General features: G+C 44.7%; 1 protein-coding gene across 4 annotated transcripts in view; it reads right to left on the reverse strand.

Moving 5' to 3' along the window:
- Positions 1-291: 291 nt before the first annotated feature.
- Positions 292-27,833, reverse strand: part of NARS2 (asparaginyl-tRNA synthetase 2, mitochondrial) — a 107,577-nt gene continuing 80,035 nt past the window's right edge. For 3 of the 4 annotated variants that reach the window (XM_075546352.1, XM_075546355.1, XM_075546354.1), the window contains 5 exons: positions 24,468-24,534; positions 21,474-21,611; positions 6,124-6,221; positions 3,984-4,010; positions 292-812 (listed from right to left, as the gene is read on the reverse strand). In XM_075546352.1, coding sequence (XP_075402467.1) covers positions 668-812; positions 3,984-4,010; positions 6,124-6,221; positions 21,474-21,611; positions 24,468-24,534 — 475 coding nt within the window. In that variant the 3' untranslated portion in view covers positions 292-667. The other variant, XM_075546353.1, reaches the window with a different exon arrangement.

Genomic DNA, 27,833 nt, shown 5'->3' on the forward strand with positions numbered 1-27,833 from the left:
TCTGGGAGGTTTGCAACACGAAGCATAGGCCAGTCGTTGAGGACAAAGCGCTGGCACCACCTGGGAACTCTAATTAAGGGACAGTAGTTGTTAAATATATTTTATTAGGGGATATTCATTAAGTGATATTCAATGAGAGTTTCACCTAACTTGAAAATGTCCATTCTCGGAGCGATTTTTATCAGTCCCAATACCATTTGGATAAAATCCTAATAAGGAATGTTTTCTTGGCAATGCTTAGTAAAACACTGGGGACAAAATGGCAGCTAGTCACAAGTTAAGAGGCCAGGGTAAAAGAGCCAACATTTTATTTTTAAGATACGAATTTTTCAAAGGTTACACAAGGGCAGTGATTCAATGATTAAAGACAGAACTGAAAACACCATCTCATCCTTCGGGTGTGAAAGGCACTTTGAAGCCATTCAGTTCAATGTCTTCATTTCTTCTTCATCGAGGTCAGGGATTTGAGGTTCCATTTGCTCTAAGTACCTCTTAGTGGGGGTGTTCATCTTTCCAGGAAGTGCCTTCAACTTTCTCGAAAACGCCACGTAATTTCTAGTTTCTCTGTGTTGCACTTTAAGGCAAGATCGCCTGCATCTGTCTGCTGCACATGTGCTCCCGCCCAGAGCCTCTGCCACAGGGTGACTGTCCACCAACACCCCTCCAGCTACAAGAGGCACGAATGCGTAAACCGGGGAAAAGGGATAACATCTTTGATATTGTCCACTCCCAAGATGCACTGCAGGTAGCGTTCAAATCCCATACCAAAACCTCCATGTGGTACGGAGCCAAATCGACGAAGATCCAGATACCTGTTTTTTTTCAGAAACAAAAAAAGAGAAGCATCACCTATAAAAATGGCATGCGATCAGATGTTAAGACGTGGGTTTTCTGTTTCAAAAGTATTTTGCAATCCCTTGTAATTGTCCACATCACTGTGGTAGACCAGTCTCCCCCCTCCACAGACAGATGAAGGAAACAGAAGTTAAAGTGACTGATCTAAGATTATCCACACAAACAGCAGCGGATCCTGCCAACGAGTCCTGTGCTGCGGTCACCTGACGCTTTTTCCTCTTTCGCTCTTCTTTTCAAGCTGTTTGTGTGCGTAAGGTTGGGCTCAAAAAGTTCATGTATGAGTGGAATTAGAAGATAAAAAATTTTCCCATGAACTTTATGAAGCCCCCTTTTATTTATGTACAGAAAGCTTGCCTCAGTAACTGCAGAATTTTTTCTTGACAGATTTCTTTGATAGCCTTCCTGGAAATACATTCCCCTTTGATTTGTTACGACAGTGCTTTTCTTCTTCTTTCTGTCAAACACACAGTCACTGTCAGTCCACAGGAGAGAATGGAGCGTTTTGACTGCCACGTGACCACAGCAAGCCCAGCAAACCTCTCTGGATCGAAGGCTCAGCCACACCAGGAGCAGGACTTCGGTCTCACTTTTCTCTGTGCAGCCTGGCAAGGACGAGCTGGGCTCAATATATGAGGGTTTATTGTTTGAAGGCACCAAGACAGGCTCCTGAGCAGTGCAGTGAGGAGAAACCTCAATTTCTTTGCTTCAGGCCTAGAGGACATGTTTAAGCCTCTGCAGTCCTCCCCTGCGTTCATATCCCCACTCTGTGTGCATAGATCCAAATACATGGCCTCGCCAGGGTGCGGCCAGGAGCCAGCACACTGATCTCCAGGCTCCCAGAATTCTGATTCCTGTTACTGAGTATTGCTCAGTTCACCACACCTGTGAGACATGATCCCACTTGTGTTACTCAGCACTATCTGTTTCCTTCATCTGGAGTTATCTGAGGAAAGGAGGAGAGGATGCACCCATATCTGGCAAGAAACCCATTATACAGATGAGGAAACTAGTGGTACAGTAATGCTCAATTGAGAACCTCATGGTTAGAAATACTCTGTAGTGGCATGAGTCAAACGCAGATTCCTGGTATATAGGTGTATGTTTAGGAAGGAAGACTATATAAGGGTCTTTGTTTTTTAAAATCATTTTATTAGGGGCTCATACAACTCTTATCACAATCCATATATATATAAGGGTTTCTTATTACATCACTGGTAGGAAGATGATTGAATTAAAGAGTACTGATTAAAACAAGGTTATAGATCCTGGAACAGTATGTAAAACCAGCTCCAGAACATTAAGTTCATACTTGGCAGGCATTTGGCTCTTCCAGGATAAGGCCCTAATTCTCCACTATGACTTACCATGGTTACAGTTAGTGGTGTTTTGGAGAGCTATGGTTAAGTCTTTATCTACGATCAGACAGAGTGCCCTTTGGAGAGAGATCAACATGACAGGGGAGGCAGTATGAGCTGAGGTTAGGCAGCGCTACAATGGGAATGCCTCAATAGGGGAGTCAAAGGAAATGTTTTGTTGAATTAGCCTTAAGTTTAGAAAGCATGGGGACAGGTTATGTTTCCATTTTGTGATAAAATGGTTTGGTGAGGCATACCAACCCACCGGCACCAGTTCCTGCAGGAGCTGAGCGGGCCGCTGAGCCCACAGCACTGGCTTTCGGCGCTTCTGCACTTCTCAGACACTGATGGCACAACATCATGAGCCGAAGGGTTCCGTGTGCAGCTTGTTTTTTTCCCAGATTTTGCTTTGATAATGGGGGGGGGGGGATGGTCTACTTTCTCTAATTAGATTTTCTAATTCATGTTATTGGTTGGATTCTTGCAAAACTGATTATAGAAGGTATCCAGATTAAAAAGAGAAATTCTACAAAATTTGTGTAACCAGTTACAGATTTTATGTGCATGTGGTGGGTAGAAACGCGAAGTGAGTAAGTTCTTAAGCACCTGGGGTGTCCGCCCCCCACCCAGTAAGGCCTGCACACTAGGAGGAGGACGTCCATCTACCTTTGAAACATAGAATTGCCATGTAAAATAATAAATACTCATACTTGGAGATCTGAAGAGTTCCAAAACTTCATTTCGTGAAAGAATCATTTTGAAATGATTAAGGAGCCTAAACTTAAACCAATAAGTAAAATTTGTAATGAGCTTTTAGTTATGATTAGTTCTGACACATTATGACTATGATCTCAAACTGAGGGGAAGGGCATCAGCTTGCTCAATCAGGGTTCTCTACCTAACACAAGCCTCAGGACAAAGGAATGAAGTGGGAAGGAAACGAGCATTTATTGTGCTGTTATTCGATGTAGATATTTAAACTACACTGTTGCATTTCATGCTCAAAGCAACCCTGTCCTACGATCACCATTTAGCGGCCAAGAAAACCAACATTTAGAGAGATGAAGGAGCTTGCCTACGGTCTTTACTGCTATGTATAACTACTTGAGCTTAATTTTAACTTTTTATAATCTGAGGGATCCAGCACTTTCATGAGGAGAAAGGCCAGGATGTAACTTGGTCCTTCCTCTTGCTGAGGACATCAAAAGGAGTGATATTGCAGAAACATATATAAATACTTTGTATCTAGTGATGGGCACTTGAGCAAAGTCTGCAAAAAGAAAGGGGGGAGTCAATGGCTGACTGTGGTGGGTGATCTCCCGCAGGGGTCACTTGCGCCCCGCCCTTGATTTCACATGGAAAGTCACTGAAGCATGACAGTTAAGAATGAAGGATTTCAATTCGGAGACACTTGGGATCAAGCCCCAGCTCCACACCAACGCTAGCATCTCGGTTCAGTCTGCGACGTCACAGGCTTAAGCTAGAGGGGTAACACCAACACACAGTGTGCAGTATGCGGTGCTGTGCGATTAATAGCAGATAATATACACAAAGCATATAATTGGTGAATAAATGCGATCATTCTTAGTGCTAATTTTTGAAGGATTTACAGGGAGTAGGTAATCTGAGCCCTTGTCCATTGTTCTTAACCCTTCTTCCTTCTGTCTCAGAGTGGGTAAGGTCTAAATAAAAAAACAAAACAAAACAATAACCCCCTTTATGTAACATTAAGACTAGCAACTGGGGAGCAATCCCTCAGAGCCACGTTCTTACCATTGGTAGGTTTCTGTCAGTCCCGATCTGTAAAAGGAAGATAGCAAAACTCTTTTAGGGAGTAGCAATCTGATAAACATAAAAACCCACTGCTGTTGAGTTGATTTCAACTCACAGTGACCTTATAAAACAGGAAAGAATTGCCCCATAGAGGTTCCAAGTCTGTGATCTCCACAGAAGCAGTCTGCTACGGAGTGGCTGGTGTTTATCGAACCGCCAACCTTCCAGGGAGCTTAAACGCTGTGCCGCTAGGGCTTCTTTAAGGTAAATAGATATATTATCAAACATTTACTCTGGGTTGAGCCCTCATTAAAAAGTTCGATACAAAGACATATACAATGTAGCCTGGGCCTGAAAATAAAAGGCAATGGAGTTGATAATCTGAAATTTTCTGATATTAAGGTGCGTTAGCCAATAACCGGAACTATTATTGAGTGATACAAACAAGACACACTGCAGGAGGAAAGTGTGGGGTCCAGGTCCAAAGAGAAGGGTTCATTTGAGATGAGCTCGCACTAACAGTAACAAAAGCACCTTTATTACCACTAATGGTTGCTGGGGGTGGGGAGGAGAAGCAGACCAGAGAAGAATAGAACTTTCCATTTAACACTTCAAAACTGCAATATAGAATCTGTGGCCGCCTTACGGTAGTTTGTAAATTGGTTCTTATCTAATTTGAGAAGTGCTGATAAAAGCTTAAGCTCTAAGTATTCATGAAAACTTCAGTCCTTTATAAAAGTCTTCGAGATTACAGATCTGAAGTGATCAAGACTTATGCAAAAATCTAGAGAGCATGAACAGAAGTCACGAAACTAGAGAAATATGCATTTCCCTTTCATTGGGAAAGAGAAATTTGGATATGATCAGGTACTAGGTAAATATTTAATCTGTTATGAGGAAAGGTTTCCTGAAGGAAGGAAGCAAGCAAAGAAAACAGACCAATTACTCTTTCAACAGTTGAGCTATCTTGCCATGTGTGATTTTAATTGCCCTTAATAATAATAATAATAATCAGCAAATCACCAGGCTTGTTCAATCTAAAGAGTCTGCCTTTCAATTTCAAATCCACACTTTCCCCGGGCTTTTTTCTAACAATCTGGCAATCATAAGCTAGTAATCTAACGGAAGAAAAGCATTTTCCCAGACCATTTATCCCCTTCCTTCTGCATCCTCACCAGGAGAGCAATTCATATGAGTCTGGTTACAGAATCTAGTTACTCCATGCGGAGGTGGGGATCTTGGAAAAACACCAACTATGTAAGTGTTTCTCCACCACACGGATGGCTAACTTAACAGGATACAGTCAAACGCTCATGGCTTTTCCAGGGTGCTCTGAAACCTAGTGTCATCTGGAGTTAAGGACTGAGCCTTCTGACACGAGGAAACCTTTCAGTTCATTTTTTTTTTAAGTCTGGTATCGCAAAGGAGACCGCGTGCTTAGCTTAGGAAGGCGCTGTGGCTTGCATCCACAGGAGCGGTCGTTCAATTAGAAACATGATTCTGTGTCTCATCTCCCAGGCCTTCTCTCCATGTTTAGGAATTTACTTCCCACACAGTCTCGCACAGTCAGTTGAATACAAGGCACTCCAACAGCTCAAACAAGACCCCGAGGGACGAAAGAACCAAAGATTGGGAGCCTGCCTATTCTACATGTTAGCGTAGGAGCCATTTCCACTAGCTTTCTCTCACAGCCACATGGTTTCCCAGCTTCCAAGTCCCTACAGGGGTAGACCAAGCCTAGCTGAGAGTCAATGTAACAAGAGCACAGAAGAGAGGGCAAAAACAAACCCACCAACCAACCAACCAACCAGGAGCCAGTTATCAAAGGAAGCCCCCATCTCCTTTTATTATTATTGTTGTTTTTTAAAAGACAACCTGCCAGAGGGAGAAACATATGCAAACAGTGGGCAACTACTGCCGAGGCCTGGTTTCTGGTAGCAGTTCAGCATCTGAGAAAGGGAGCGTGGATGCTAAGTAGGTAAAAACTCTCCCAAGGTCACGTACAACCACGATTCTGTTCCGTCAGGTGCTAAAGCCCAAACCTCAGGAGGTGCTCTGTGCTGTTCTACCACCACTGCCTTTGAGAGAGTCTCGTTTCTACTTTGTGAAGCCTACTGGTTCTTCAAACTCTGACCAATACCTGGCCAACTGCTGCTCCAGGAAACGGCACCTTTCCTCTCGGAGGCTTCCTCCAAAGAGCTCCCCAACTCCAGGGACCAGAAGATCAACGGCAGCAACCTGAGACAGAAGAGGAAAGCAGCAATGTCACATTTCAGTGTGACTCCAACAATAGCTCCTCAAGCAGACACACTCTCACCATTTTGGCAACTGGTTATGTAACTGCTTATGGAACTTGGCTTACTTCATTTGTCCACACCCTCTATCAATATCAAATGTCGACTATTTACAATGCGATGTCACCCATAACTCAAACTGGGCACCTCTCTCTCCCTTCTTGAACCACGTGTGGCCTACCTAACAAAATTGTGTTTTCTTTTAAAAAGTGATATAATAAATGTTTATTACCCTTATGTACAAGACATGACAAGACATGACCCAATCCCACTCCATGCTCACAATTCTTAGGTTGGGGCCCATTGCTGCAGCCATGGTGTCAACCCATCTGGTTGGGGGCTCTGCTTTTGTGGGCAGTCTGTGGTACTTCTGATATTCTTTGCCAGCACCACAATTCAAATGCACCAATTCTTCATTGGTATTACTTATTCAATGTCCACCTTTGACATGTATGGAAGGCGACTGAAAATACTATGGCTTGGGTCAGGAGCATCTTAGTCCTTAAAGTAACCTCCTTGCTTTCCAACAATTTAAAGAGGTCTTGTGCATATTTACCCAATGTGATGTGTCCTTTGAACTGCTGACTGCCACTTCCATGAACTATTAAAAAACCCATCACCATGCAGAAGCAATTATATTCTCTTGAGGAGCAGCTGGCGGTTTTGAACTGCTGACCACAGGATCACAGCTTAACTCACAGCCACTGTGCCAGCAGAGGTCCTGGTGGAAGCAATTACATTCTGGCATGTTTTCTTTCAGGTTTTTCTCACACGTTTAAAAAGTCCGTGCTGGGTGGGTGTGTTCGGTGCTGTTGAATCCACACTGACTTACAGCAACCCTGTGGGATGCTCACTGTTGTCAATCCACCACCTGTCCTGGTAGTCTTGCCCCTTTTCCCTGATCCTCAACTTTAGCAAGCATGGTGTCCTGCACCAGGGCCTGCTCTCTCCTGTGGCACAAGTTTAAGTATGAGATGTACTTCAAGCCCCCGTTTCCAGCAGGCAACGTGGTGTCATCTGCATCGGCAGGGTGTATGTCTTCCTCTAACCCTGCCGCCACCTTCTTCGCAGAGTCCAGCTTCTCAGATTACTTGCTCAGCACACAGATCGAGTAACAACGGTCAAAAATGACACAGCTTTGACATACACTTTTCCTGAGTATCCATCCCTTGTTCGGTTCCACTCTCTGCCCCTTGGTCTACATATAGGTCTTGTCTGAGCAAAACTTAGTGTTCTGTAATGGCCATTCTTCCCGACTCCGAAACGCTCCAACTCACTGACATCACTCGCCTCCAACCCATAGTGGCCCGATCAGACAAGGTACAACTGCCCCTGTGGGCTTCCCAGGCTGTAGCTCCCCACGAGAGCAGAAAGCCCAGTCTTTCTGCACTGACATACACAACTTCCCACTCTCATTGTCCTACCGAATCGTATCCAAGAAATACTTCCCCTAGGTCAGTAAATCAGTTCACCCAATGTTCTAATGGCACGGAACCACGATCCCTGCGGCTCAGCATTGCATTATTGCTCAGCCTGGGTGGGAAGGGAAAGAGCCGTGGTTACGTAGGGGTTAAGTGTTAGGCTGTGAACCTTAAGGTCAGCAGTTTGAAATGACCAGCTGCTTCGAGGGAGAAAGACGGGGCTCTTTGTTTCCATTGAGTTGGTCTCAGAAACCCACAAGGGGCAGTTCTATTCTCTCCTGTAAGGTCACGGTGAGGAGGAATCGATTCGGTGGCAGCGCGTTTGGTCTGGGTTTTATTAGGATAAGTATATCCAAAGAGCGGGATTCTGAAGCAGGGGCCATTCCCTGCAGCAAGGATCGCAGCCCCTTCCCTGCCTATGGCAAGTACACACAAAGCTAAGAGCAGGGCTCCAACGATGGCTGCCTCCAAGAGCCGGCTGGTGGAGGAGGCTGTCTCAGAGACAGGAAGCAGGTGGGGTCCGGAGCAGCCTGGTACCCAGGGATGAGGCAGGAGACAGGGCTCTGGTGAGTCATTCTGCATGCTCTGTCATGCCTCAGTGTCAAACAAGACATCTACTTCTTGCTTGGTCTTATTCCTGAAACAACTAATATGAACAAGCAAATACACTTTGGATGTCATAGGCCTAAATTATGCTGAGGGCCAAGTTTTCCCAATGCTATTTTTAGAGGCGCGCAAACTATGCACACTTTATCTCTGAATTACAACTTGTCCTAACAAACACACATTTGAACTCACTGGAGAATTCACTGTACCCGCATGGCCTGTAATCCCTGCTGTCTGGTTTTTGTTCGCTAGGATTATTTGCAAGTGCACAGTAACAGATATGGTGGGGTCTTTGGAGTCGCCTTCTCTTGCACAATCTTACGTCATGGTTTAAGTCCCTTTTTTGGGGGGGGGGGTTCTAACTGGCTCCACCCAACTATTTATGCATTGACCATTATACAATTAAGGCGATCATTGCCGTCTTAGTCAGAATAGGCTAGGTTATCGTGTAGCTAACAAACAACTCCAGAAATTGGCCTCTATCCAGTTGTAACAGACGCCAGTTGTACTCCAACAGCTGTGACAACCAAAACTGTCCCCAGACTTGGTTGACTGTCCCTGGGGGTGGGGCCAGGAGGAGGCGGCACCCTGGACTAATCACCACTGTTGGACGACAGTGAGCTCCGTTCTCATCCTGGCCTGAGCCCACAGAAGAGCTGCGTTTCTCTCTGCCGGTCTCGTGGCAGATGACAAAAAGAACACAGAAAATTCTGTGCTAGAAGCATTTGCCCAGAAGCAATGTCTGTCTGTTACTTCTGCTCACAGTTCGTTGGCCAACGCAAGTCGTGTGACTAAGCTCACGTCAACAGGGGAGGGAAGCAGGATATCCCACCAGGGAGGAATAGCAGCCGTTTGCATACACGAGCTTACGAGTTTGCTTTTTACCCGTCTCCTTCCCCCCGCAGATGTGCAGGAGAAAGAGGAAGCTGTCTGCTTCCACAGAGACTTACCTCCTAGACACACAAAGGTCAGACCCAATGCTACAGCAGGGGGACAGGCAGACACTTTCAGAGGAGAACTTATTAGGAAAGAACTTATATGGATGGAAGAAAATTTTATTTGAATTAAAAAGTTTGAAAGACATCTGGACCAAGTCTCACATTACTACTATCTATACTCCTGCCTCTCCCTCTATCCACATACGCCTTGTACTGATTTTCTGATCCCGTGCTCCATGGCCACAGACACTACTTCTTCTCCAGCAAAGACAGATTCACCTTCTTCATGAAGAGCCACCAACGCTTTGCTCGACTCTTCCTTCATGCAACATTTTCACTTTCCCTCCTTTGCTTCACGTTTAGATTCCCCACAACTACAGCAGAGCCTCATACTTAAAAAAAAAATGATGACATCTTCCAGTCTACCTATAAGTTCTACAAATAGACTACACCTACACCCACTGCTACTAAGGTGATTTCGAGTCAGTGAATCTGTAGGACTGAGCAGAACTGTCGCATGGCTGGAATGTGATTATGGCTGTACTCTTTTGGAAGAAGACTGCCACATCTTTCTCCCAAGGAGCAGCTAGGGGGATCGAACTACTGGCCTTCCTGTTAGCAGATACACACATAGGCACCGTGCTCCTTGCATAGACAGAGCACATTATCTCATACTAGAGCGACGGATCTTCCAACTATCAACAGATGCATTTTGATGTACCTAGAGCTGCACTTGATTTTGGCAGAATAAAGAAAATAAAATACTTCTAACTTCCTAAAGACAGTAAAGATGATACCCTCAATTTTCATTTCTCCTAGGGTTGGGGTTCGAGGTCGGAGTGTTGTATCTTTTCTCTCCCTTTGGAACAGATGGAGTTAGCTTGGTAACTATGGTAGAAACAACTTGTTTGGGGAGAGTGGGGAGGCGGGGGGAATGAGGAGCTGATACCAAGGGCTCAAGTAGAAAGCAAATGTTTTGAGAATGATGATGAAAACAAATGTACAAATGCGCTTGACATAATGGATGGATGTATGGATTGTAATAAGAGTTGTATGAGTCCCCAATAAAATGATTTTAAAACAAACAAAAAGGGAAACAACTTGTGTGTCAGCCTCCAGTGACTAACAAAGAAACCCCAAGGTCTCAATGTTCAAATCCATGCAGGTAAAAACTCAGGCTTGGAATCCCTATATAGGGTCACGACCCGGCTGGGGCAAGTGTTAACTAGTGTTGATAAGTGTCCAAAGGGTACCCTACTTTGCAATCCAGCTCCTGTCTGAAGGCACTCAAAGTCTCTGGTACTGCTGCTGCGTCTACCACTTCAGGGAAGGGTCTCACACACCCTCCGCTGGTGGATCTTTCTCTTGATGGTTGTGCGATTTTTCTCTTTCTGTGTCTGAGGTGGTTCACTTTGATACTTAGTCAAAGAGCAAAACTGTCCAATTTCCGAGTTGGAGTCCTCTACACTGTATTGACATGCTCTGACCCAGTCATTTAAAAGTCCTCCTGCCACCGAGTAACTAACTCATAGCAACCCATAGGACAGAGCAGAAAAGAACTGTTCCTATGGGTTTCCCAAACTATATACATTTTTATAGGAGTAGACAGCCTCATCTTTCTCCTTTGGAACTACTGGTGGTTTTGAATTTCTGAACTTGTGTCTAGCAGCCCAATGCATCATCCCCTACGCCACTGGGCTGCTAACCATAGCACAGTGGCTCAAAGCCCCAGCGGCTGCATGGGAAAAAGATGAAGCTGTCTCTCTCTGTACAGATTTCAAGTCTTGGAAGCCCAAAGGGGTAGTTCTACTTATCCTAGTGTCAATGAGTTGGATTCAAGTTGATAGCAGTGAGTTTGGTTTTGGAGTTCAGCCTGTCATGCGGTGAGGGTTACAAAAGACTAGGGGCAGAAAAGATGTAGCAAAGGACCGCAGCGTGCCAATGGTTGGAATTGACCTACTGGAAGTGGGAGTGAAGATAGGGTACACACAGATAAAATACAAACCACGGCTGTCAAACGAGGTGCACAAAATACAAAATGTTAAAGAAAGCACACACCAAAAACGAGAAAAACCTGGCTGGGTCTTATGTTTGCAAAGCAGTAGTGGTGGTGGTTTGTGTGCAAACAGGCTGAGACAAGCACGTAGCCCAGTACAACCTGTCTTTACAGTCAGGCAGACCTGTGGTTTATGGGAGATTGTGGCTGGTTTAAAGAGCAGAGCTGACAAGAAGGATTAATCCGAATTAGACAAAGTGGGAGGAGGTTCATGGATAAAGATGGTACAATAGTAGATTAGACTTTATCATAAATAACCATATAGTATGTTATAAAATTCCCAGAATAATCATGCCACTATAAATACCACTAGAATTATCGGAAATATAGATATTGGAGGATCACTAATGGCCCTTCCGGCCAATTCCAGTGTGCCTGGAGATTCAAAGCCGCCTGTCACAGGTATTTAACACTGGACTACTGTTAGCACCCTGCTTCTTTCTGCTCTCTCAATTCTCCCGTGCCAGCTTTTCCATGTAGTTGGACTCTCTAGAGCCTGTCTTAAGTCAGTGAGAGCACATTTTGCCTCTGGTGGCGGATTCTCCTCTAGGGGGGAGGGAGAGGGATCTCCCTATCTTTTAATTTAATGACCCAAATCACACTCTTAGTTCTGCTAATAGTTTTCATCTCTGTTTGTTTCTGGGCAAGATGTATAGATGAGACAGACAGATGGCTGGTAACGAAAGAGGACCCACTAAAGTAATTACTTTCTTATACTTTTTCTTGGAACTTCACTAAATTAGCAGTCAAAAACACCCATGAACTTGAAACTCTGAAGGTCTTCTGAATTGGTAACAGTCTGTACTTCATGGAAAACATAGGGCTCAAAGGGAAAGAAAACTATTTTTTCTGTAGGCCTGGCGGTTACTGGAGGAATGATGTAAATTGGGAAGCGGAACCAGAGTTTGGTCTTTCATTAGGGAATTCACCTGTTGCAGAGTCAATGGCCCTTTCCAGTCCAGGTGAACCGATTCAAAGTATTCCTGTAACTAAGGACCTGCACCGTGCATGTATGCACCTTTGGGAGAGTTGCAGGTCGACAGACTTGAGTCGCACTGTCTTTTCACTCACTTACACAGGCACCGATGAAGGCAGCACAGGATTCTGCCCCACTCTTGGCTGACTGCCCTCCCCTTAGACACAACCTCTTCCACTTTTCCTGGCACATCTTCCTCCTGTGCGGATGAGATGGGCTTCAGCCACACAGTTGCAGGGACATGCTTGTCTAGAAATAGTTGGTGTTAGTATTCAAGCTGAACAAACCCTGGTCTCTATTTATGACAGTCTTTTCTGACGCCTACTCTTTGATTACAATCAATGTACTTAAAATAAAACTGAATTAAAAAAAACAAATGGGCTGCAGGGGAACAAGACTTTAAATACAGAACTCTGTGCCATCAAAGATGGAAAAAAACTCTAAGGTCCCTTCCTCTGCTCTCTCTGTCTTCCTATCTCACTACTTAAAAATATTGATGAAAATGCAGATTGCATGCCTTCCCACTCACTTTCTCACCCGCTGAGAAACACCAACAAAGGAGACACATTACTCACCATTATTAAAAGAAAAGGAATGTTCCACAAACCATAGGAAACAGCTCTGTGGTTCCAGCCAAAGCGCTGATACGAACAATTATGTGGCCCCTGTAAGCAACTAAAACGAAGTAAGGAAATGGTGCCTCCCAGAAGTGCAGGGGGCAAGATGTGGACGGTGTGTGGACAGTCTACATAAATAGACAGCCATGCGGATGGCTGCATGCAGGCTTCGGCTGACAAGCTAGTCTTAAACACTTCTACTGCGGCAATAAGGCACGTTCTTTAACTTCTAAAAACATCTTGTAGGGAAGGGAATCCCCATTCTGTCCCAAAATGCAGGTTTCCTTTCTCAGGGCCAGCCTTGTTGTGTGCTGGTCACTTGATTTCAACTCTCAGTGATTGTGGCAGTTTCTTAATCTATCAATTTGTCAAAAGGGGTGGAGCCTAGCCTGCCAATCAGATCACAGCCAATGATGCCTCTCTGTGGGCATGGCCTTCTCCTGAGGATTCTGGGAACTCCTTTATTTCTCCCTGGAGGCAGGAGACACTCCCTGCTTTGTCTTCCGGCTGACAGGTTCTGATAGGGCCAGAACCCTGGAGCTGGAGGAGCCACGTGGAGATCCACACCAGTGCTGAGATGCTCCATCACCATTGGATCCATAAGACTTTGCAACCACCTGCCCGTGATCTTCCTGCATTCAGCATCATTGTATGTATTGCGTGAGTCTGAAGAGGAATTTATAGACTATTATCAGATATATGGGCTAATATTGAACTTATGGCCTTGAACTGGACTGGGATGCTTTTTAAATACACAATTATTCTTTGATACAAAGTTCTGTCTTACACACATATGAATATCTATGAATTTGTTTCTCTAGTCCAACACAGTGACCATATGGCTTCTAAGACAGTAAATCTTTCCGAAAGCAGAAAGCTTCACCTTTCTCTTTGAAGAGCAACTGACTTGAACCACTGACCTTGCAGCTAGTAGCCTGTCACTTAACCCACTGTGCCATCAGCCCTCCTTAACTTCTTCCCTCAAAGAAACCCCAATCAAACCCACTGCCGTTGAGTTGATTCAGACCTATTGTCACCTTTTACATGGTTTCCAAGATTGTCAATCTTTATGGGAGCAGATGGTCTGATCTTTCTCCAGTGGAGCAGCTAGAAAGTGCTACCTGACAACCTGGTGGTTAGCAGCCCATCACCTAACTCATGGCGCACCCACGAAACCAGAGCAAAGCATCAGCTGAGAGCTATGCACAGGCTCACACGAGTTCTTCCGTGTCAGAGAAAGACACCCTTCTGTATCAAGCACCATCTTAAACCGAGTCTGAAATCTGGGATCATCTCTGACTTCTCTCGTCCCTATCCTCTATATCCAGCTGATCGCCCGGAGCCCTGGCTGCTCTTTGTGCACGCTTCCCGGTTTTATCTTTCTCTCCATTGCTCAGGAGAAGACCTCACCTCTCCATTTCTAGATGAGCAGTAAGAGGCCTACTCTTTTTCATTTTAATCCCCTCTTTCCCAATCTACCCCTGCTGGTCATCTTTATCCTTACTCATTCCCCATTCGCTTTCACTTTATGCTGTATTTTAATTTTTGCAGAAATGTAATAAAATCTGTGATGCATTTTTAGTGGACACTACCGAAATACGTATGAGCAATATGTAAACATGTACGCACCCACCGTCCCTCTCATAACTTCTTTCTTAGCCCGTTATCACCACAGGACAGTGTCTTAGTTCTGTCTGTTGTTGCTGTCACCAAAACACCACACACGAGTGGTTTGCATGAACAGACACGGATTTTCTCACAGTTTAGGAGGCTAGCTAGAAGTCTGGGTTCACGCTGACAGCCTTTTCTCATTCTGGGCTTTGGGGGAAGATCTTGGACTCGTCATTTCCAAGCACCTTACACACTGGGCTGCTAACCTCAACGTTAGCAGTTTGAAACCACCAGCTGATCTGCAGGAGAAAGATAGGGCTTTCTACTCCTGTAAAGAGTTACACGCTTGGAAACCCACAGGGGCAGGGTTGCAATGAGTCAGACGGACTTGACGGCAGTGAGTTTGGTGCTGGAGATCTCCACATGGATTGTCATCCATCTTTCCTCATCTAGTTTCTGTTCTCTGGTTTAAACTTTTTTCTTATCTCGAGAGATTGACTCAAGAAACACCCTAGACTAATCCTGTCTCATTAGCCTAACAAATACATTTCTAAATGGGATTATAACCTATTTGGTTTAGATGCTAGGATTATAAACACAGATTCTGAAGGGGAAACCCAATTCTATCCATAGCATAGTTCTCCTGTTTCAGAACTTTCTATATAAACATATACAATATAGGTATTTTTGCATCTTTAGTCTATTTCACCAAATCCACTTGTGAGCCACCACGTTAGGAACCCGCAACAACCGTTTGTTCCCATTGCTGTACGTGTTCGTGTTAGCTGAAGGTCAGTTGATGCTAACTTACGGCGAGCCCCAATGGGTATCGTATCCCCTTCATTACACCAACAGGCCACAACTTAGTTATTTCTGCTACTGTTGATGGATTTTTATTTCTCCTTCCCTCCAATTTTTTGGCTATTATGTTTATGCCACTAAGTTTAATTTTGCACAGAAATTTTGTGCACACACACCTATCTTTAGCTAGGAGCCAAATGGGTGGATCGTGGAACATACGTAGAGAAGTTGGCCGCGGTAGACACTGCTGACGCGTTTCTCACACCGTTTACCAATCACGCCCACGCCAGAGCTCCATTCCCTAGCGTGCTCACCAGCAACTGTGCTCACCGGCTTTCCTTACTTACATCAGCCATGCGGGCTGGCATGTCGTGCATTTCTGTGGTTTCAATGTGCATTTCCCTGTCAACAAGTGAGACGGAGTATCATGCCTTGGGAATGCCATGGCCAAGACAAGTTAAATGGTGGACACAGGAATGAGCCCAAGTCTCCTGGCTTCACGTCCACTCCCGTGTCTGCCGCCTCAGCTGGACATTCCATTCCAGACTGCAGGGCTCTGACAAAGTTCCCACCATGCCCTAGCTGTTCCTCTGCATCTTATCTCCATTACTCACGCGCTTTGTGATCTCACCACAAACGAAACATCCTCATCTGTTTAAACACACACACACACACACACACACACACACACACACACACACACGGAATAGGGGGTGGGAAGTGTCAGCTGGCAAAGGATAAAGTATTTGACAAACATTACTCTCTTCTCGTTTGCATCCTGACATTATGTTGGCCACACAATAGGTGCTCACTAAGACGCATGTTTGAGTTGGAATCTCAAAATGTAACCCACATTGTTAATCCTCTCTTCCATTTTCTTTATCCCGCATTTAAAGCAGATTATTGCTCCTAATTCTGCAGTTAGTTGTTACTCCATTAACGGCAACAATGTAACGAACTTCCCCACTTCCTGAGTTTCTTTTCTTTGTTATGCTCCAGCCACTGCAGCTTCCTCAGCACTGGTACCCCACCAGAATACTGAGGAAGGGAGCTTTTACCTCAATTCCTTTAACTACACAAGCTTTAAAATTCCTTTCTTATGGGGGAGGGGGCATGCTCTGTGTTCTTCAAATAATCAATCATGCTTCATAATTTACTAATTTATCTATCCAAACGTGATGGACTGACTCGTGTCCTCCCAAAGACCATGGTTTCTCAGTTGCGCCTTTGTCCTCAAAGGGTCAGCCTTGCTTTCCGACCCTTTAAAGAGCTCGCGTGCAGATTTGTCCAAGGTGATAGGTTGTCTGTTTTCCTGACTGCTGCTTCCACAAGCACTGACTTGGGTTCCAAGCAAACGAAAGCCTCGACAACCTTAACCTTGTCTCAGTTTTGCATGATGCCATCTGCTGGTCCAACTCTAAGGGCTTTGGTTTCCACGTGGAGTTGTGATACAGCCGTGATGCTCGTCAGCAAGTGCTTCCAGTCCTGGCTTTGAAAACAATAAAGTGTGTCATATGTATGATAATGGTTGTCAATAGCCTTCCTCCAATTCTGATGCTCTGTTCTTCATATCGTTCAACGTCACAAATTACTTCTCAAGATAGACTGAACAGATATGGTGAAAGGATTCAACTCTGACACACACACACACACACACACACGGACTGATTTTAAAACATGCAGTGCTCCTCTGTTCTGTTGGAATGACTGCCACTTGCTCCACATGAGCACAATGAAGTGTCCGGGAAGCCCCAATCTTCTCTACGTTGTTCTTTCTTGTTTTGCGGGGGGTGTGGGTGGGTGGGTTGTTGGCTCGATGTCTTTGCACAGACACGAAAGCACAAACATCTTTTTGGTATTCTCTGCTTTCAGCCAAGATCCATCTGACATCAGCAACGATACCCCTCAGGCCGAGTCCTAGTCTGAATCCTGTTGGAATGTCTAGGAGGTCCCTGCTGATAGTTTCCACCATTGTTGAATTAGCTTCAGCACAAGTGAATTTACACGTGTTGTTAGGAGTATTGTTCGATAGTTCCCACACTCAGTTGGATCACTGTTCTTCAGAACTATCTTCCAGAGTTCTTAGCACAGAGGGGTAAGTGGTCTGAGCGTTTCATGGCTCCCCGACAGAGCCCACTGGTTCTCACTGTTTCCTGGGTGCTGTCCTTGCTAAAGTTCTTAGCACAGAGGGGTAAGTGGTCTGAGCGTTTCATGGCTCCCCGACAGATCCCACTGGTTCTCACTGTTTCCTGGGTGCTGTCCTTGCTAAAGTTCTTAGCACAGAGGGGTAAGTGGTCTGAGCGTTTCATGGCTCCCCGACAGATCCCACTGGTTCTCACTGTTTCCTGGGTGCTGTCCTTGCTAAAGTTCTTAGCACAGAGGGGTAAGTGGTCTGAGCGTTTCATGGCTCCCTGACAGAGCCCACTGGGTCTCACTGTCTCCGGGGCGCTGTCCTAGCTCGTGCCTTCAGTGCGCCCTGGACGTGTCTCGGGACCATCAGTTCTTGACACGCTGACAGACAGACGGCCAGCTGGATATTTCGTCCATCTTTTTTTGATGGTTCCTGCTTTGGTCAGTATTTTGTCCACAGAATTTCTTAGTACTGCAACTTGAAGTCTGAATACTCTTCTTTATGCGTTCAGCTTGAGACATGCTGAGTGTGCTTTAACTCCAGGTAACGATGTACATTTCATTATTACCACTTTCTCGACTTGGGCTGCCTTTTGGATTTTTCTGTTCAGCTCTATGACTTCATTTCTTCCTCTTGTCTTAGCCACTCTATGATTAAGAGCAAGTCAGAGTCTCTTCTGACACCCACTGTGACCGTTTCTTCCTTTCCAGTCTATCTAATGACCTCTGCTATCTCAGGCATGCTGCTCTTGATGTCATCTGGAAGCTCATCAAGTCTTCTGCTATCGGTGTTCAACGCTTCAATCTGTTCCTCATGAACTTTTATAACATTATTGGTGCTTTCACAAGATTTAGAGGGGAATGAGAAGAGACTGCACATGTCACTGCTGCCTATTATCTCAGACACCAAACTGTGTATTTTTCACATATTACCTAATTTGATTCTCATAACTTTGGAAAACATCATCTCACCTGTACAGATCAGGAACCAAGACTCAAGTCCTCCAATCACCTATTCGTGCACAAAATAGACATGACCCAGGTATTATTCTAGTGTGGGGCACGCACTGCAGGGGGGCCCTGGTGAGTTGTGTGTGGGCTGTTCACAAGGTCTGAAGGTTGGACCCCCAGGGGCTCCTCGAGAGGAAGGTGAGGCAATCTGCTCCCGTTCAGACCGACAGCCTCGGACACACCCGGGACAGTGCTACTCTTTCACGTGGCGTCACCATGAGTCGGAATTGGCTGGATGGAAGGGGTTTTGTCATATATATATATATATATATATATATATATACACACACATAAATATATATATACATATTTATTTATTTATGAATTTTAGGGATACACTGGTGAGAGAAGAAAACACAGGCTCTCTGGCAGAGGAGTAAGTAGTTAAATACTCACACAAGTACATGTAACGTTTTAACTATTGGCATTATGGGTTAAAAAGGAGCAATTCTGAGTCTGAACCGCATTGTGGTGCCATTCGAGTACCTTCCAGCCGTCTCTGACAGTCTGCACTATGAAGGGTCAAAGAAGACTTCTCTGAGGAAATAATGATTGGGCAGAGAGCTGACGAGTACAGATGTTGAAGTGGACACGACTGCTGTTACAGGTCGAGGGGGGCGAAGTATACGCCGAGGGAGGAAGCAGGGACTGTTTGGGGCAGCTGAGACAGACTCACCTTCGTGGTTCAGTCGCTGCGCGCACTGGGCGGCACTGTCGGCCAGGACTCACTCCGAGGCAGGGACAGCCTGCGGGGCGGCTGGCGCAGAGCAAGAGCCCTGAAGAAGGTAACCGCTTGTTCATGAAAGCAAAACAGATACCGAGAGGCTTCTAGAGAGACCTTACTAATTCTTTACAGGCTACAAATTTCAGAAAAGAAAGATCCAGAGTGGCGAAGGAGAGTCTTTAGAAAGAAGGAAGGGCTTAAGCAGAACCTTTAGGGACTGGAAACCGAGTGGGTGAAAGCAACCAATGGAGGGCAGCTGAATGAGAATCCTGGTGCGGGTGCGGCGGCGAGGAGGACTGGGGGGGATGCAGTTAAAGGGTACACGACTCAAGGAGATAATGGACATAGGTTTATAGTTTGACTGATGTATGTTCAATAATGAATTATTTAGGGTTGGGTAATCGATGTCCTGATGATTTCTCCTCCTTTTGCTGCCAACCTGAGGGTCAATTCATTTTTCATGAACATTTATACCAAGAGGGTTGGAAGGAAAGAGAGAAAATATGAACTACATCAGTATGTTGTCACTGGTTTGGGACGATGCATTGTGAAAGGTGGGGGGTGAGCAGAATTGAAGACTACGATGTAATCTTACAGGGGATGGGATTCTGAGGCCGTTTGCTCATGTGACAGGAACACAAACTGTTGAGGCACCGAGTCGGGTCTGAACACTGGCGCTGTCACGTCCCACCTCTACGCAGAGCTGGGCAAGGCCATGGCTCCCTTTGCCCTTCGGTGTGCTTGTACCTCACAAAATGGGAGAAAACAAATTTCTTGGCAAAGTTGTTCGGGAATTGACAGAGGACACAGTGGTGCCTGACACGATAGGATAAGCCTTTGAGTGCTAACGGGAGTGCCCCAGGGGAGAACCGTCTGCTCCCAGATCGAGCACCGAAGCGGGGGTGGGGGGGTGGGGGGGGAGAGAGGAGGTGAAGCTGTACTCTGCCCTGGAGGGCTCTAAGGAGAGGACGTGGAATCAACCAGAGAGCATGCAGCTACGACAGTGTAGCAGTCCTCCAAGGTAAAATAGGAAATATAGTCCAACAGATAAACCAAAAACCAAACTCACTGCTGTCAAGTCCATGGTAACTCATCGTGACCTTACAGGGCAGGGTAGAATGGCCCCTCTGAGTTTCCAAGACTAACTGCTGACAGGACTAGGAAGCCCCGCTCTCACCCAGCAGCATGGCTGGTGGCGTGGAGGGTCACTGACCAACCTGTGATCACTGTGCCTTCAGGGCTCCCACCCAAAGACAGAGAGAGGCCACTGACTGGTGGCCCATCTACATTGTCCGGCTGGTACTCATCAACAGACCTGGCGGCTCGTGAGGGTTTTATAACCTTTTGGAGATAAACATTTTACAATGGATAATATCAAATATGTTGCTGTTGTTGGGCACACTGAGTTGGTACTCACAGAGACCCCATGCACGACAGAAGGAAACACTGCCCGTCCTGTGTCAGCCTCACCATTGTCCCTGTACCTGCGCCACTCCGTCTCATCAAGGCACTTCCTCTCCTTCACTGCCCTTCCACTTTTCCACACATGGTATCAAATTTACAACCCATCAATAAATATTTAAAATATAAAAGACTCTTACTCTATATTATGGCTAATGTTAGGGAAAGAAATATTATGACTAAATTTAGAAAATATTGTCTGTTTAGAAAATAGATAAAATTAGGGGAAAAGTGAGTCCAAAGAACTAAATAAGGCAATTGAGGCTAAGGGTGAAAAATGGGCAGCGGACAAGAAATGGGAGAGGGTGTAGTGAGACAGACAGACAGACAGGCCTATCAGAACAAGAAGAGACAGTTCACAGTCCAACAGGAGCTGTGACAGGGACACTATACCTAGACCCCTCAAAAGCCTTCACGCCAGCTCTCTGCCGGCCCGTCTGCAGCCCAACTAAAGCCTCCTGCTTTGCCCGCGGGCCCTTCCTTTGCCCTAGCAGCTGGCGACTCTCACCTCTTGCCCAGGAGGCTTTCCCTTCCTAAGAATGCCTCACTGACACTGCTGTACCGTGCTACGCTATTAAAAAATAAAGTCCATAAACAAACACCTACATTTGCATTGGCTAAGCTGAGAAGGATGGCTTGCAAGCCAAAATGTGGAAGTATGTGTACAGAACACGGGGACCTGCTTGGGGACGGCTTTTTATAAGGTGCGCATGGGAAAGCTGAAGGCTTTGAGAGAGAAAAAGAGGGATGGTTATAATTTAAGAACATCTGCCCAAGGCCACACGAAACGCCGTCACGGGAACCACGGAGACTCTGAGACGACAGTCTGCGCTCCCGATCTTACTGTGTGCAGAGGGCCGTCTTCGTTGTCCCTCATGTAGAAAGGCTTGAGCTCTAGCGGGTAGTTAATGACAAAGACGGGTGTGCTGCCACAGTGCTTCACCAGGTACTTCTCGTGCTCCGAGTGTAGGTCGGCACCCCACTGTAACGAGAAAGGAGATGTCACCAAAGGAGAAGACACAGCGACCAGCATCCCGCCCCACATCTTCCTCGCAGGAGGTTCAGTGATGAGCAGAGCTGTTGGCTGAGGTTACAGAGCTGCCCAAACAAAGCGAGTGAGAGAGAGAGAGAGAGAGAGAGAGAGAGAGAAAGAGAGAGAGAGAGAGAGGTGAAAGTGAAACCAGCAGATAAACACAATGCTTTCTGCTCTCATCTCAGGGAGCAGAGCAGCAGCAAATGCAGGAGAACAAAGCACTTCCCACAGTGCAATAAAGACGGACTTTCAGTCAGAATTGTTACTAGTGCTGCCTGGAGCTTCTTCCACAGAGTCCGGAAATTAAGTGATGGAAGATAATATTCCTAATATTGACTCTATTTTTGTGTAGATGGTATCTTAAATTTTTTTTATGTACTTGACACAATGGATGTATATATAGACTGTGATAAAAGTTGTACGAGCCCCCAATAAAATGATTTAAATAAATAAATAAAACATTTAAAAATAGAGATCAATTCATCAGATGCTCTGAGATAAATATTTAATAATGCCATTCATCTATTTATTCAACAAATACTATTATACCTATACATTCCAGACACTGTGCTAGGTATAGAATATAATGGTAAGAAAAATAGGTAGGGTCCCCAACTTTCCCAAGCTTTCATGGCAAGAAACAGACATTAATTAAAAACCACACAGGCCCTCTCCTCCCTCTCTCCGTTTCTCGGCCACCCCGAGTGTGGTGGTGCTCTGACTTCACCATGTCATCTCATAAGACTTTCAGGATCAAGAGATTCCTGGCCAAGAAACAGAAGCAGAATCGGCCCATTCCCCAATGGATTAGAATGAAAACCGGTAATAAAATCAGGTACAACTCCAAGAGAAGACATTGGAGAAGAACCAAGCTGGGGCTGTAAGGAGCCCCCTGAAGGGTGGCACGCATGGTCGCATTTTCCCAGGCTCAAATCATGGATTAGGACTTTTGTCCCCATCCGATGACTTGAACTTCTTCTATTGGCAAATAATCTGGTTTATTCCTTGGGTTTTTTGCTTCCTAATCAAGTTTAACAATAAATAATGTAAGGCTGTTGGTGTGAAGAAAAATAAAAACCACCCAGAGAACTAACGAATTAGAACTATAACACACACAGGGTGCTATTAGAACTTGTAAGAGGATCGAGAGATGGAATAGTTATACGGAGTACTTTGAAGATGAAGCTACTGCATTCTTAATATTGTCCTATTACCTCCATCTGTCTGGCAATCTTAATGATAGGAGATTTGGGGTATGGGTCTGCCTCTAACACTAATACAAAACCCTGGGTAAGTCATACGATCTCTCTGGACCTATATTCCTCATCAAAAATCTTTCTAAAGTGCCTCACAAATTGAAGCCAAATTCCTCGCTATCAAGTGGATTCCAACTCATAGAGATCCTATGTTCAGAGTAGAACTTCCCTTGTGGGTTTCTAAGGCTATAAGTCTCTACAGTAGCAGATAGCCTCTCTTGAGGAGTGGCTAGTAGGTTTGAACTGCTGACCTTGAGGTAAGCAGCTTATGGCATAACCCTTGATGGCTCCAGGGTGCCTTCACAAACTAAAAGGCTCCAAGAATTTCAACTGTAAAAGACACCTGTTTCAGGTGCTTCCTAAACGTATTTGACCACAATCTCCTTAAATCACTTAGACCACACTTTGGGAAAAACAAAACTAGTTAATATCTACTAATGTCCTATGATTACCATTCTGCTGAAAGATTGTCAAAAGGAGAAAGATGAGATTTCCCCATAAACAGTTACAGTTAAAAAAAAAAGTTACAGTCCTGGAACCTCACAGGGGCAGGTCTATCCTGCCCTACGAGGTTGCTATGAGGTGGCGTCCACTCAATGGCAATAAGTTTGGTTTGGTTTTGCCATGTCAACCCCCCACCCCCACCCCAGTTACATAATCTCCTGTCAACTTGAGCAAAGGGGTAGCTTCTAGCTTGTCAATAAGGTCATAGCCAATGATGACTGTGTGGGCATAACCTTCCCCTGAGGATTCTGGGAAATCCTGTCTTGCTCTCTGGAGGTGGGACACACTCCCTGTAGGCTACACATTCCTGCTGACAAGCCATATGGAGCTATGCTGATGGAACCAGGGCCCTGGAGCTGGAGGGGCCACATGGAGACCCATGCTAGTGCTGAGATGCTTCCACCACCACTGGATCCACGAGATTTTCCACCCACCAGCCTGTAATCTTCCTGCATTCAGGGTCATTGCATGTGTTGCTGGAGTCTGAAGAGGAGTTTATAGAATGGTATCAGACATATGGACTAATGTCAGATTTATGGACTTGATCTAGAGTGGGCTGGGATGTTTTCTTAATATACAATTACTCTGATATAAAGTTCTCTCTGACCTATCTATGAGTTTGGATTTGTTTCTCTAGTCTATCCGGCCTAATACCACCTCCACCACCACCCCCAAACATGCACATTACACTTTAACTGCTGTTACAAATAATTGGGAATCCTGGTGGCACAAGAGTTGAAGCCCTCGGCCGCCAACTGAAAAGTTGGGGGGCCGAGCCAATGGAGCGCTCTGCAGGAGAAAGATGTAGCAATTAGCTTCCGCTTCTGTACAGACGGCAGCCTTGGATACCCTCCACAGGACTGCCCGGAGTCACAATCAACTCAGCTGAGTTGGCTTCATACTTCTTTTTCATTATGTTTCTTTCAGAGAGAGCAAACATCCAACAACACTTATCTATAGATGAGCCAAAACTACACGCTGTTGACAAGAGAAAGGTGTGATTTTGAAATGACTCTTCATGATACACAGGAAGAGCAATACTCACCTCAGGGGTGAAGGTGAAGTTCTGGGACGCCCGCTGTAAGATCTCCACTGCTTCCGTGTAAGACATACTGCAGGAAAACGGGGAAAGGAGTCATCACCTTCCCGGCTGTTCCCCGCCCCTTCCATTTCCCTTTCTTTGCAGGAGAAGTTTCAACAGGTACCACTTGGAGACACTGGTTACATTCCTGGGGCAGGGGGGCCATTTCCCCCTCCAGGTGGGAGCTGATTCTCCCTCATTAACATAATTCAAGGACCCTTAAAGGTTCCTATCTAATCTTCCTCACACTGCTGCTGTCAATCTAGTCCCATAGAGACAGTGCCCAAGGAAACCTTTAAAAATAAAATCTAACCTAACAATTGTTCAAATTTTTAACAAGAATTCAAGGGATATTTTGGTTTAAGGAATGAGCTTGTCTCAGGGCAATATGTACAGGATTTGTAACGTTCATTGAAAATGAAATGAAAAGATAATGGAAACTTTCTGCCAAATTTCTGATGCCCTCTTATGGTACTAGGGGTTCAACCAGCCTCCACAGCTCCAGGAAGCCTTCAACGAAGTACAAAGTTGAGTGACTGAGTTCTCCCTCTGCTTACTAGCAGTTGCAAGTCACAGCATCGTACACTGCTTGTTATATACAAATATTAAAAATGAAACAAGTGCATTTGTAAAATAAGGATTCACCTAATCATTGTCCATAGTTCCTTTTGTTACTGTTCCCGTCCATCAATTACCTTATATCATCTCTTCGTTGCATAGTTATGTGCTGTTTAATATCCCGCCAAATGTCTACAACCCCATCACATTTGGGTTTAAAAAGAAAGCGGCTCTCCATTGGCTCATTATTCTTCCGTTGTCATTTTAAATACCTCACCCCTAGACTCTTGCAGCACTGGACCGTGGGTGGGGTAAAGGTAAAGGCATGGCTCGGGTGTGGGCTCCTGGGCTGGCTCTGACTGGCAGGCAGGCGGTGGCGGCAAGGGCTGCCTGGCCAGCTGTTCCTGCTGCTCAGGCATATGTAACGATGGGTGGGGGTGGGCAGACTCCAATGCCTGCCCGCTCAAGTCCACTTGCTCTGCTCCTGCTGCCCGTTCCTCCAGCCCAGCAGCAGCAGGAGCAACGGCGATAACCAGAAGCGGAGCCCCTGGATTTTAATATGGACTTGATCTAGACTGGCTCACTGTCTGAGTCACAAATGTCCTATTTCAAAAACTGTGCTCTGACTGTTAACCACACACACCTGTACTTAGAAATGTAAAAGCAGCTCAAATGCACTTTCTATCACTGACATGTTGCTGTTTTCACTGTTCCAGAAAAAGGCTCTCGGGCCAAAATAACTTCTTATTCTCAGTCTTCTGGACCCTCCCTAAGTTAGAGGTAGAGCGTTCAAATGCAAATTATAGTTCAGCTAACTTAATGAACTTCATTAACTCTACTGACGTTCCCCTGCCACATATAGAGGCAACAACGCCTCTTCTCCTTCCACTGTTTCCACAAGGTTCCAAAGAAAGGAGGCGAGGACCCCGTAACAGCACCAGCGAGGGCCCACATAGGCAGGCTCTGTTCGACAGCTCCGTCCGAAGTCAGCTGTGATGTGACTCGAACACTGACTTTTATCAAGCTGTCATTATTACTGCTTTTCAGTATCCGCATACTTATAAAGCTGATCATTAATGTCTTTGCGGGTTAGTGTGAAGCTGCTAACATGGGTAAATTAATAGACTACCTGCTGCTACATTGTACGCAGTTCATATCACGAACAATAAGATGTACAAAACAAAACAGCACAGCCTGTTGTCAGTGCAATTTGGCTCAGTTCTAAGTGCATTTGATTCACAAGAACGTGCACATTTCCTCAGCCAGGAACAATCTGTCACATGATGTAACATCAAACGGATGTCATGTTTGATTTGTCATTGCTGAAGGGAGAAAATGGATTAGTTCGATGCTACTGGAGTAAAGCTGCTAAGCTAACGAGGGGATTGTCATCATGAGGTAGCAACAAAAATCATTTGATGGTTGGGGTCGCCACAACATGAGGAACTGTATTAAAGGGTCGTGGCATTAAGAAGGTTGACAGCCACTTCTCTAAAGGCGATATAAAGTAACCGAATTCTCTGTTTGGTAAAGGCTAAATTAGATTACTTTCACCAGTCTTTTAAATCGTGTGCTTCACATCAAGCAATTATAAGAAGTACTCAAAGCACACGGAAAGCCATGATTTTAGAAGCATACAAGCCATGTGGTGCCTCTTTACAGATTAAATAATTAACAGTGGATGGAGTCTCCACAAAAGACAACAGTTGGCACTAGCTACTCTTTTGATACTGGATACTATTGATAGATGCCTATGATAGATATAATCCATCTGGATTGTAATCGTGAACAATGTTACATTCGTGAATGTTGAACTGTCTATATATTTACAATAAAATGCATTTACTAGAATTTAAAATACTTCAATTATCATTTCAAAGTACTTTGTAACAGGTAAATTTTCAAATTATGTGGAATGATAGCACATTAACCTACCATTGAATTCCTTTCAACAATGTAAGATAGGCCAGGTATGATGTTACCTTCCAGATGAGGTAACTAAAGTTCAGAAAGGTTAAAGATGACTATTAATCAGGTTCATAGCTTTAAATAAGTAAATATTTGTGCAAATATGTTATTTATCTTTTTTCTCTAGATTTTAAATTCTGTAAAAGAACAAATCCCTGTGTCTTTTCACTATGGACTCTTCAATGGCTAGCACAACTTACTCAGAGTAGGTTGTCAACAAATATTTGTTGAGAACAAAAAAAAGGATGGCTAAGTGATGGGGATCCAAGTTTAATGCACTCAGTGCCTAAACTAGTGACAATAGTAAACCTCAGGGAGAAGACCCAATTGCAGCGTAAAATCCTGTCATTATAAAATAAGGTGTGTGTTATGCTTAAAACATAGGCACTTAGGTTGTAAAAAAAAAAGGTTAAAAATCCAACTGAGGATATCTAACCAAATTTTGCTAGTAAAGATAAAAAAGAATGAGAAAAATTAAGCAGCAGACAGTCTGTGGGCATATTTTAAAAGTCTGTTTTTCACACCAATCAACTTTTGATTACTAATGTTAGGATTACCTTAAATTGTAGTTATACAGATAATAATTACTATGTTCACATGTCTTGCTTTATTTATAAAGCAGTATGTTAATTTATTTATAAAGCAGTATAATAATTAATTAATTATGCAGGTAAAAGAGCCATAAAGAGAATAAAAAATACTGACCTTGTTTCACAACTGGGGTGGTATGGTAAGCGGATAGATAAACACAATCATTGCCACGGTATGACAAACACAATGATAAAGTATAAATAAAGTTAAGGG

This window comes from Tenrec ecaudatus, chromosome 4 (assembly GCF_050624435.1).
Source record: "Tenrec ecaudatus isolate mTenEca1 chromosome 4, mTenEca1.hap1, whole genome shotgun sequence".
NCBI classification, from domain to species: Eukaryota; Metazoa; Chordata; class Mammalia; order Afrosoricida; family Tenrecidae; genus Tenrec; species Tenrec ecaudatus.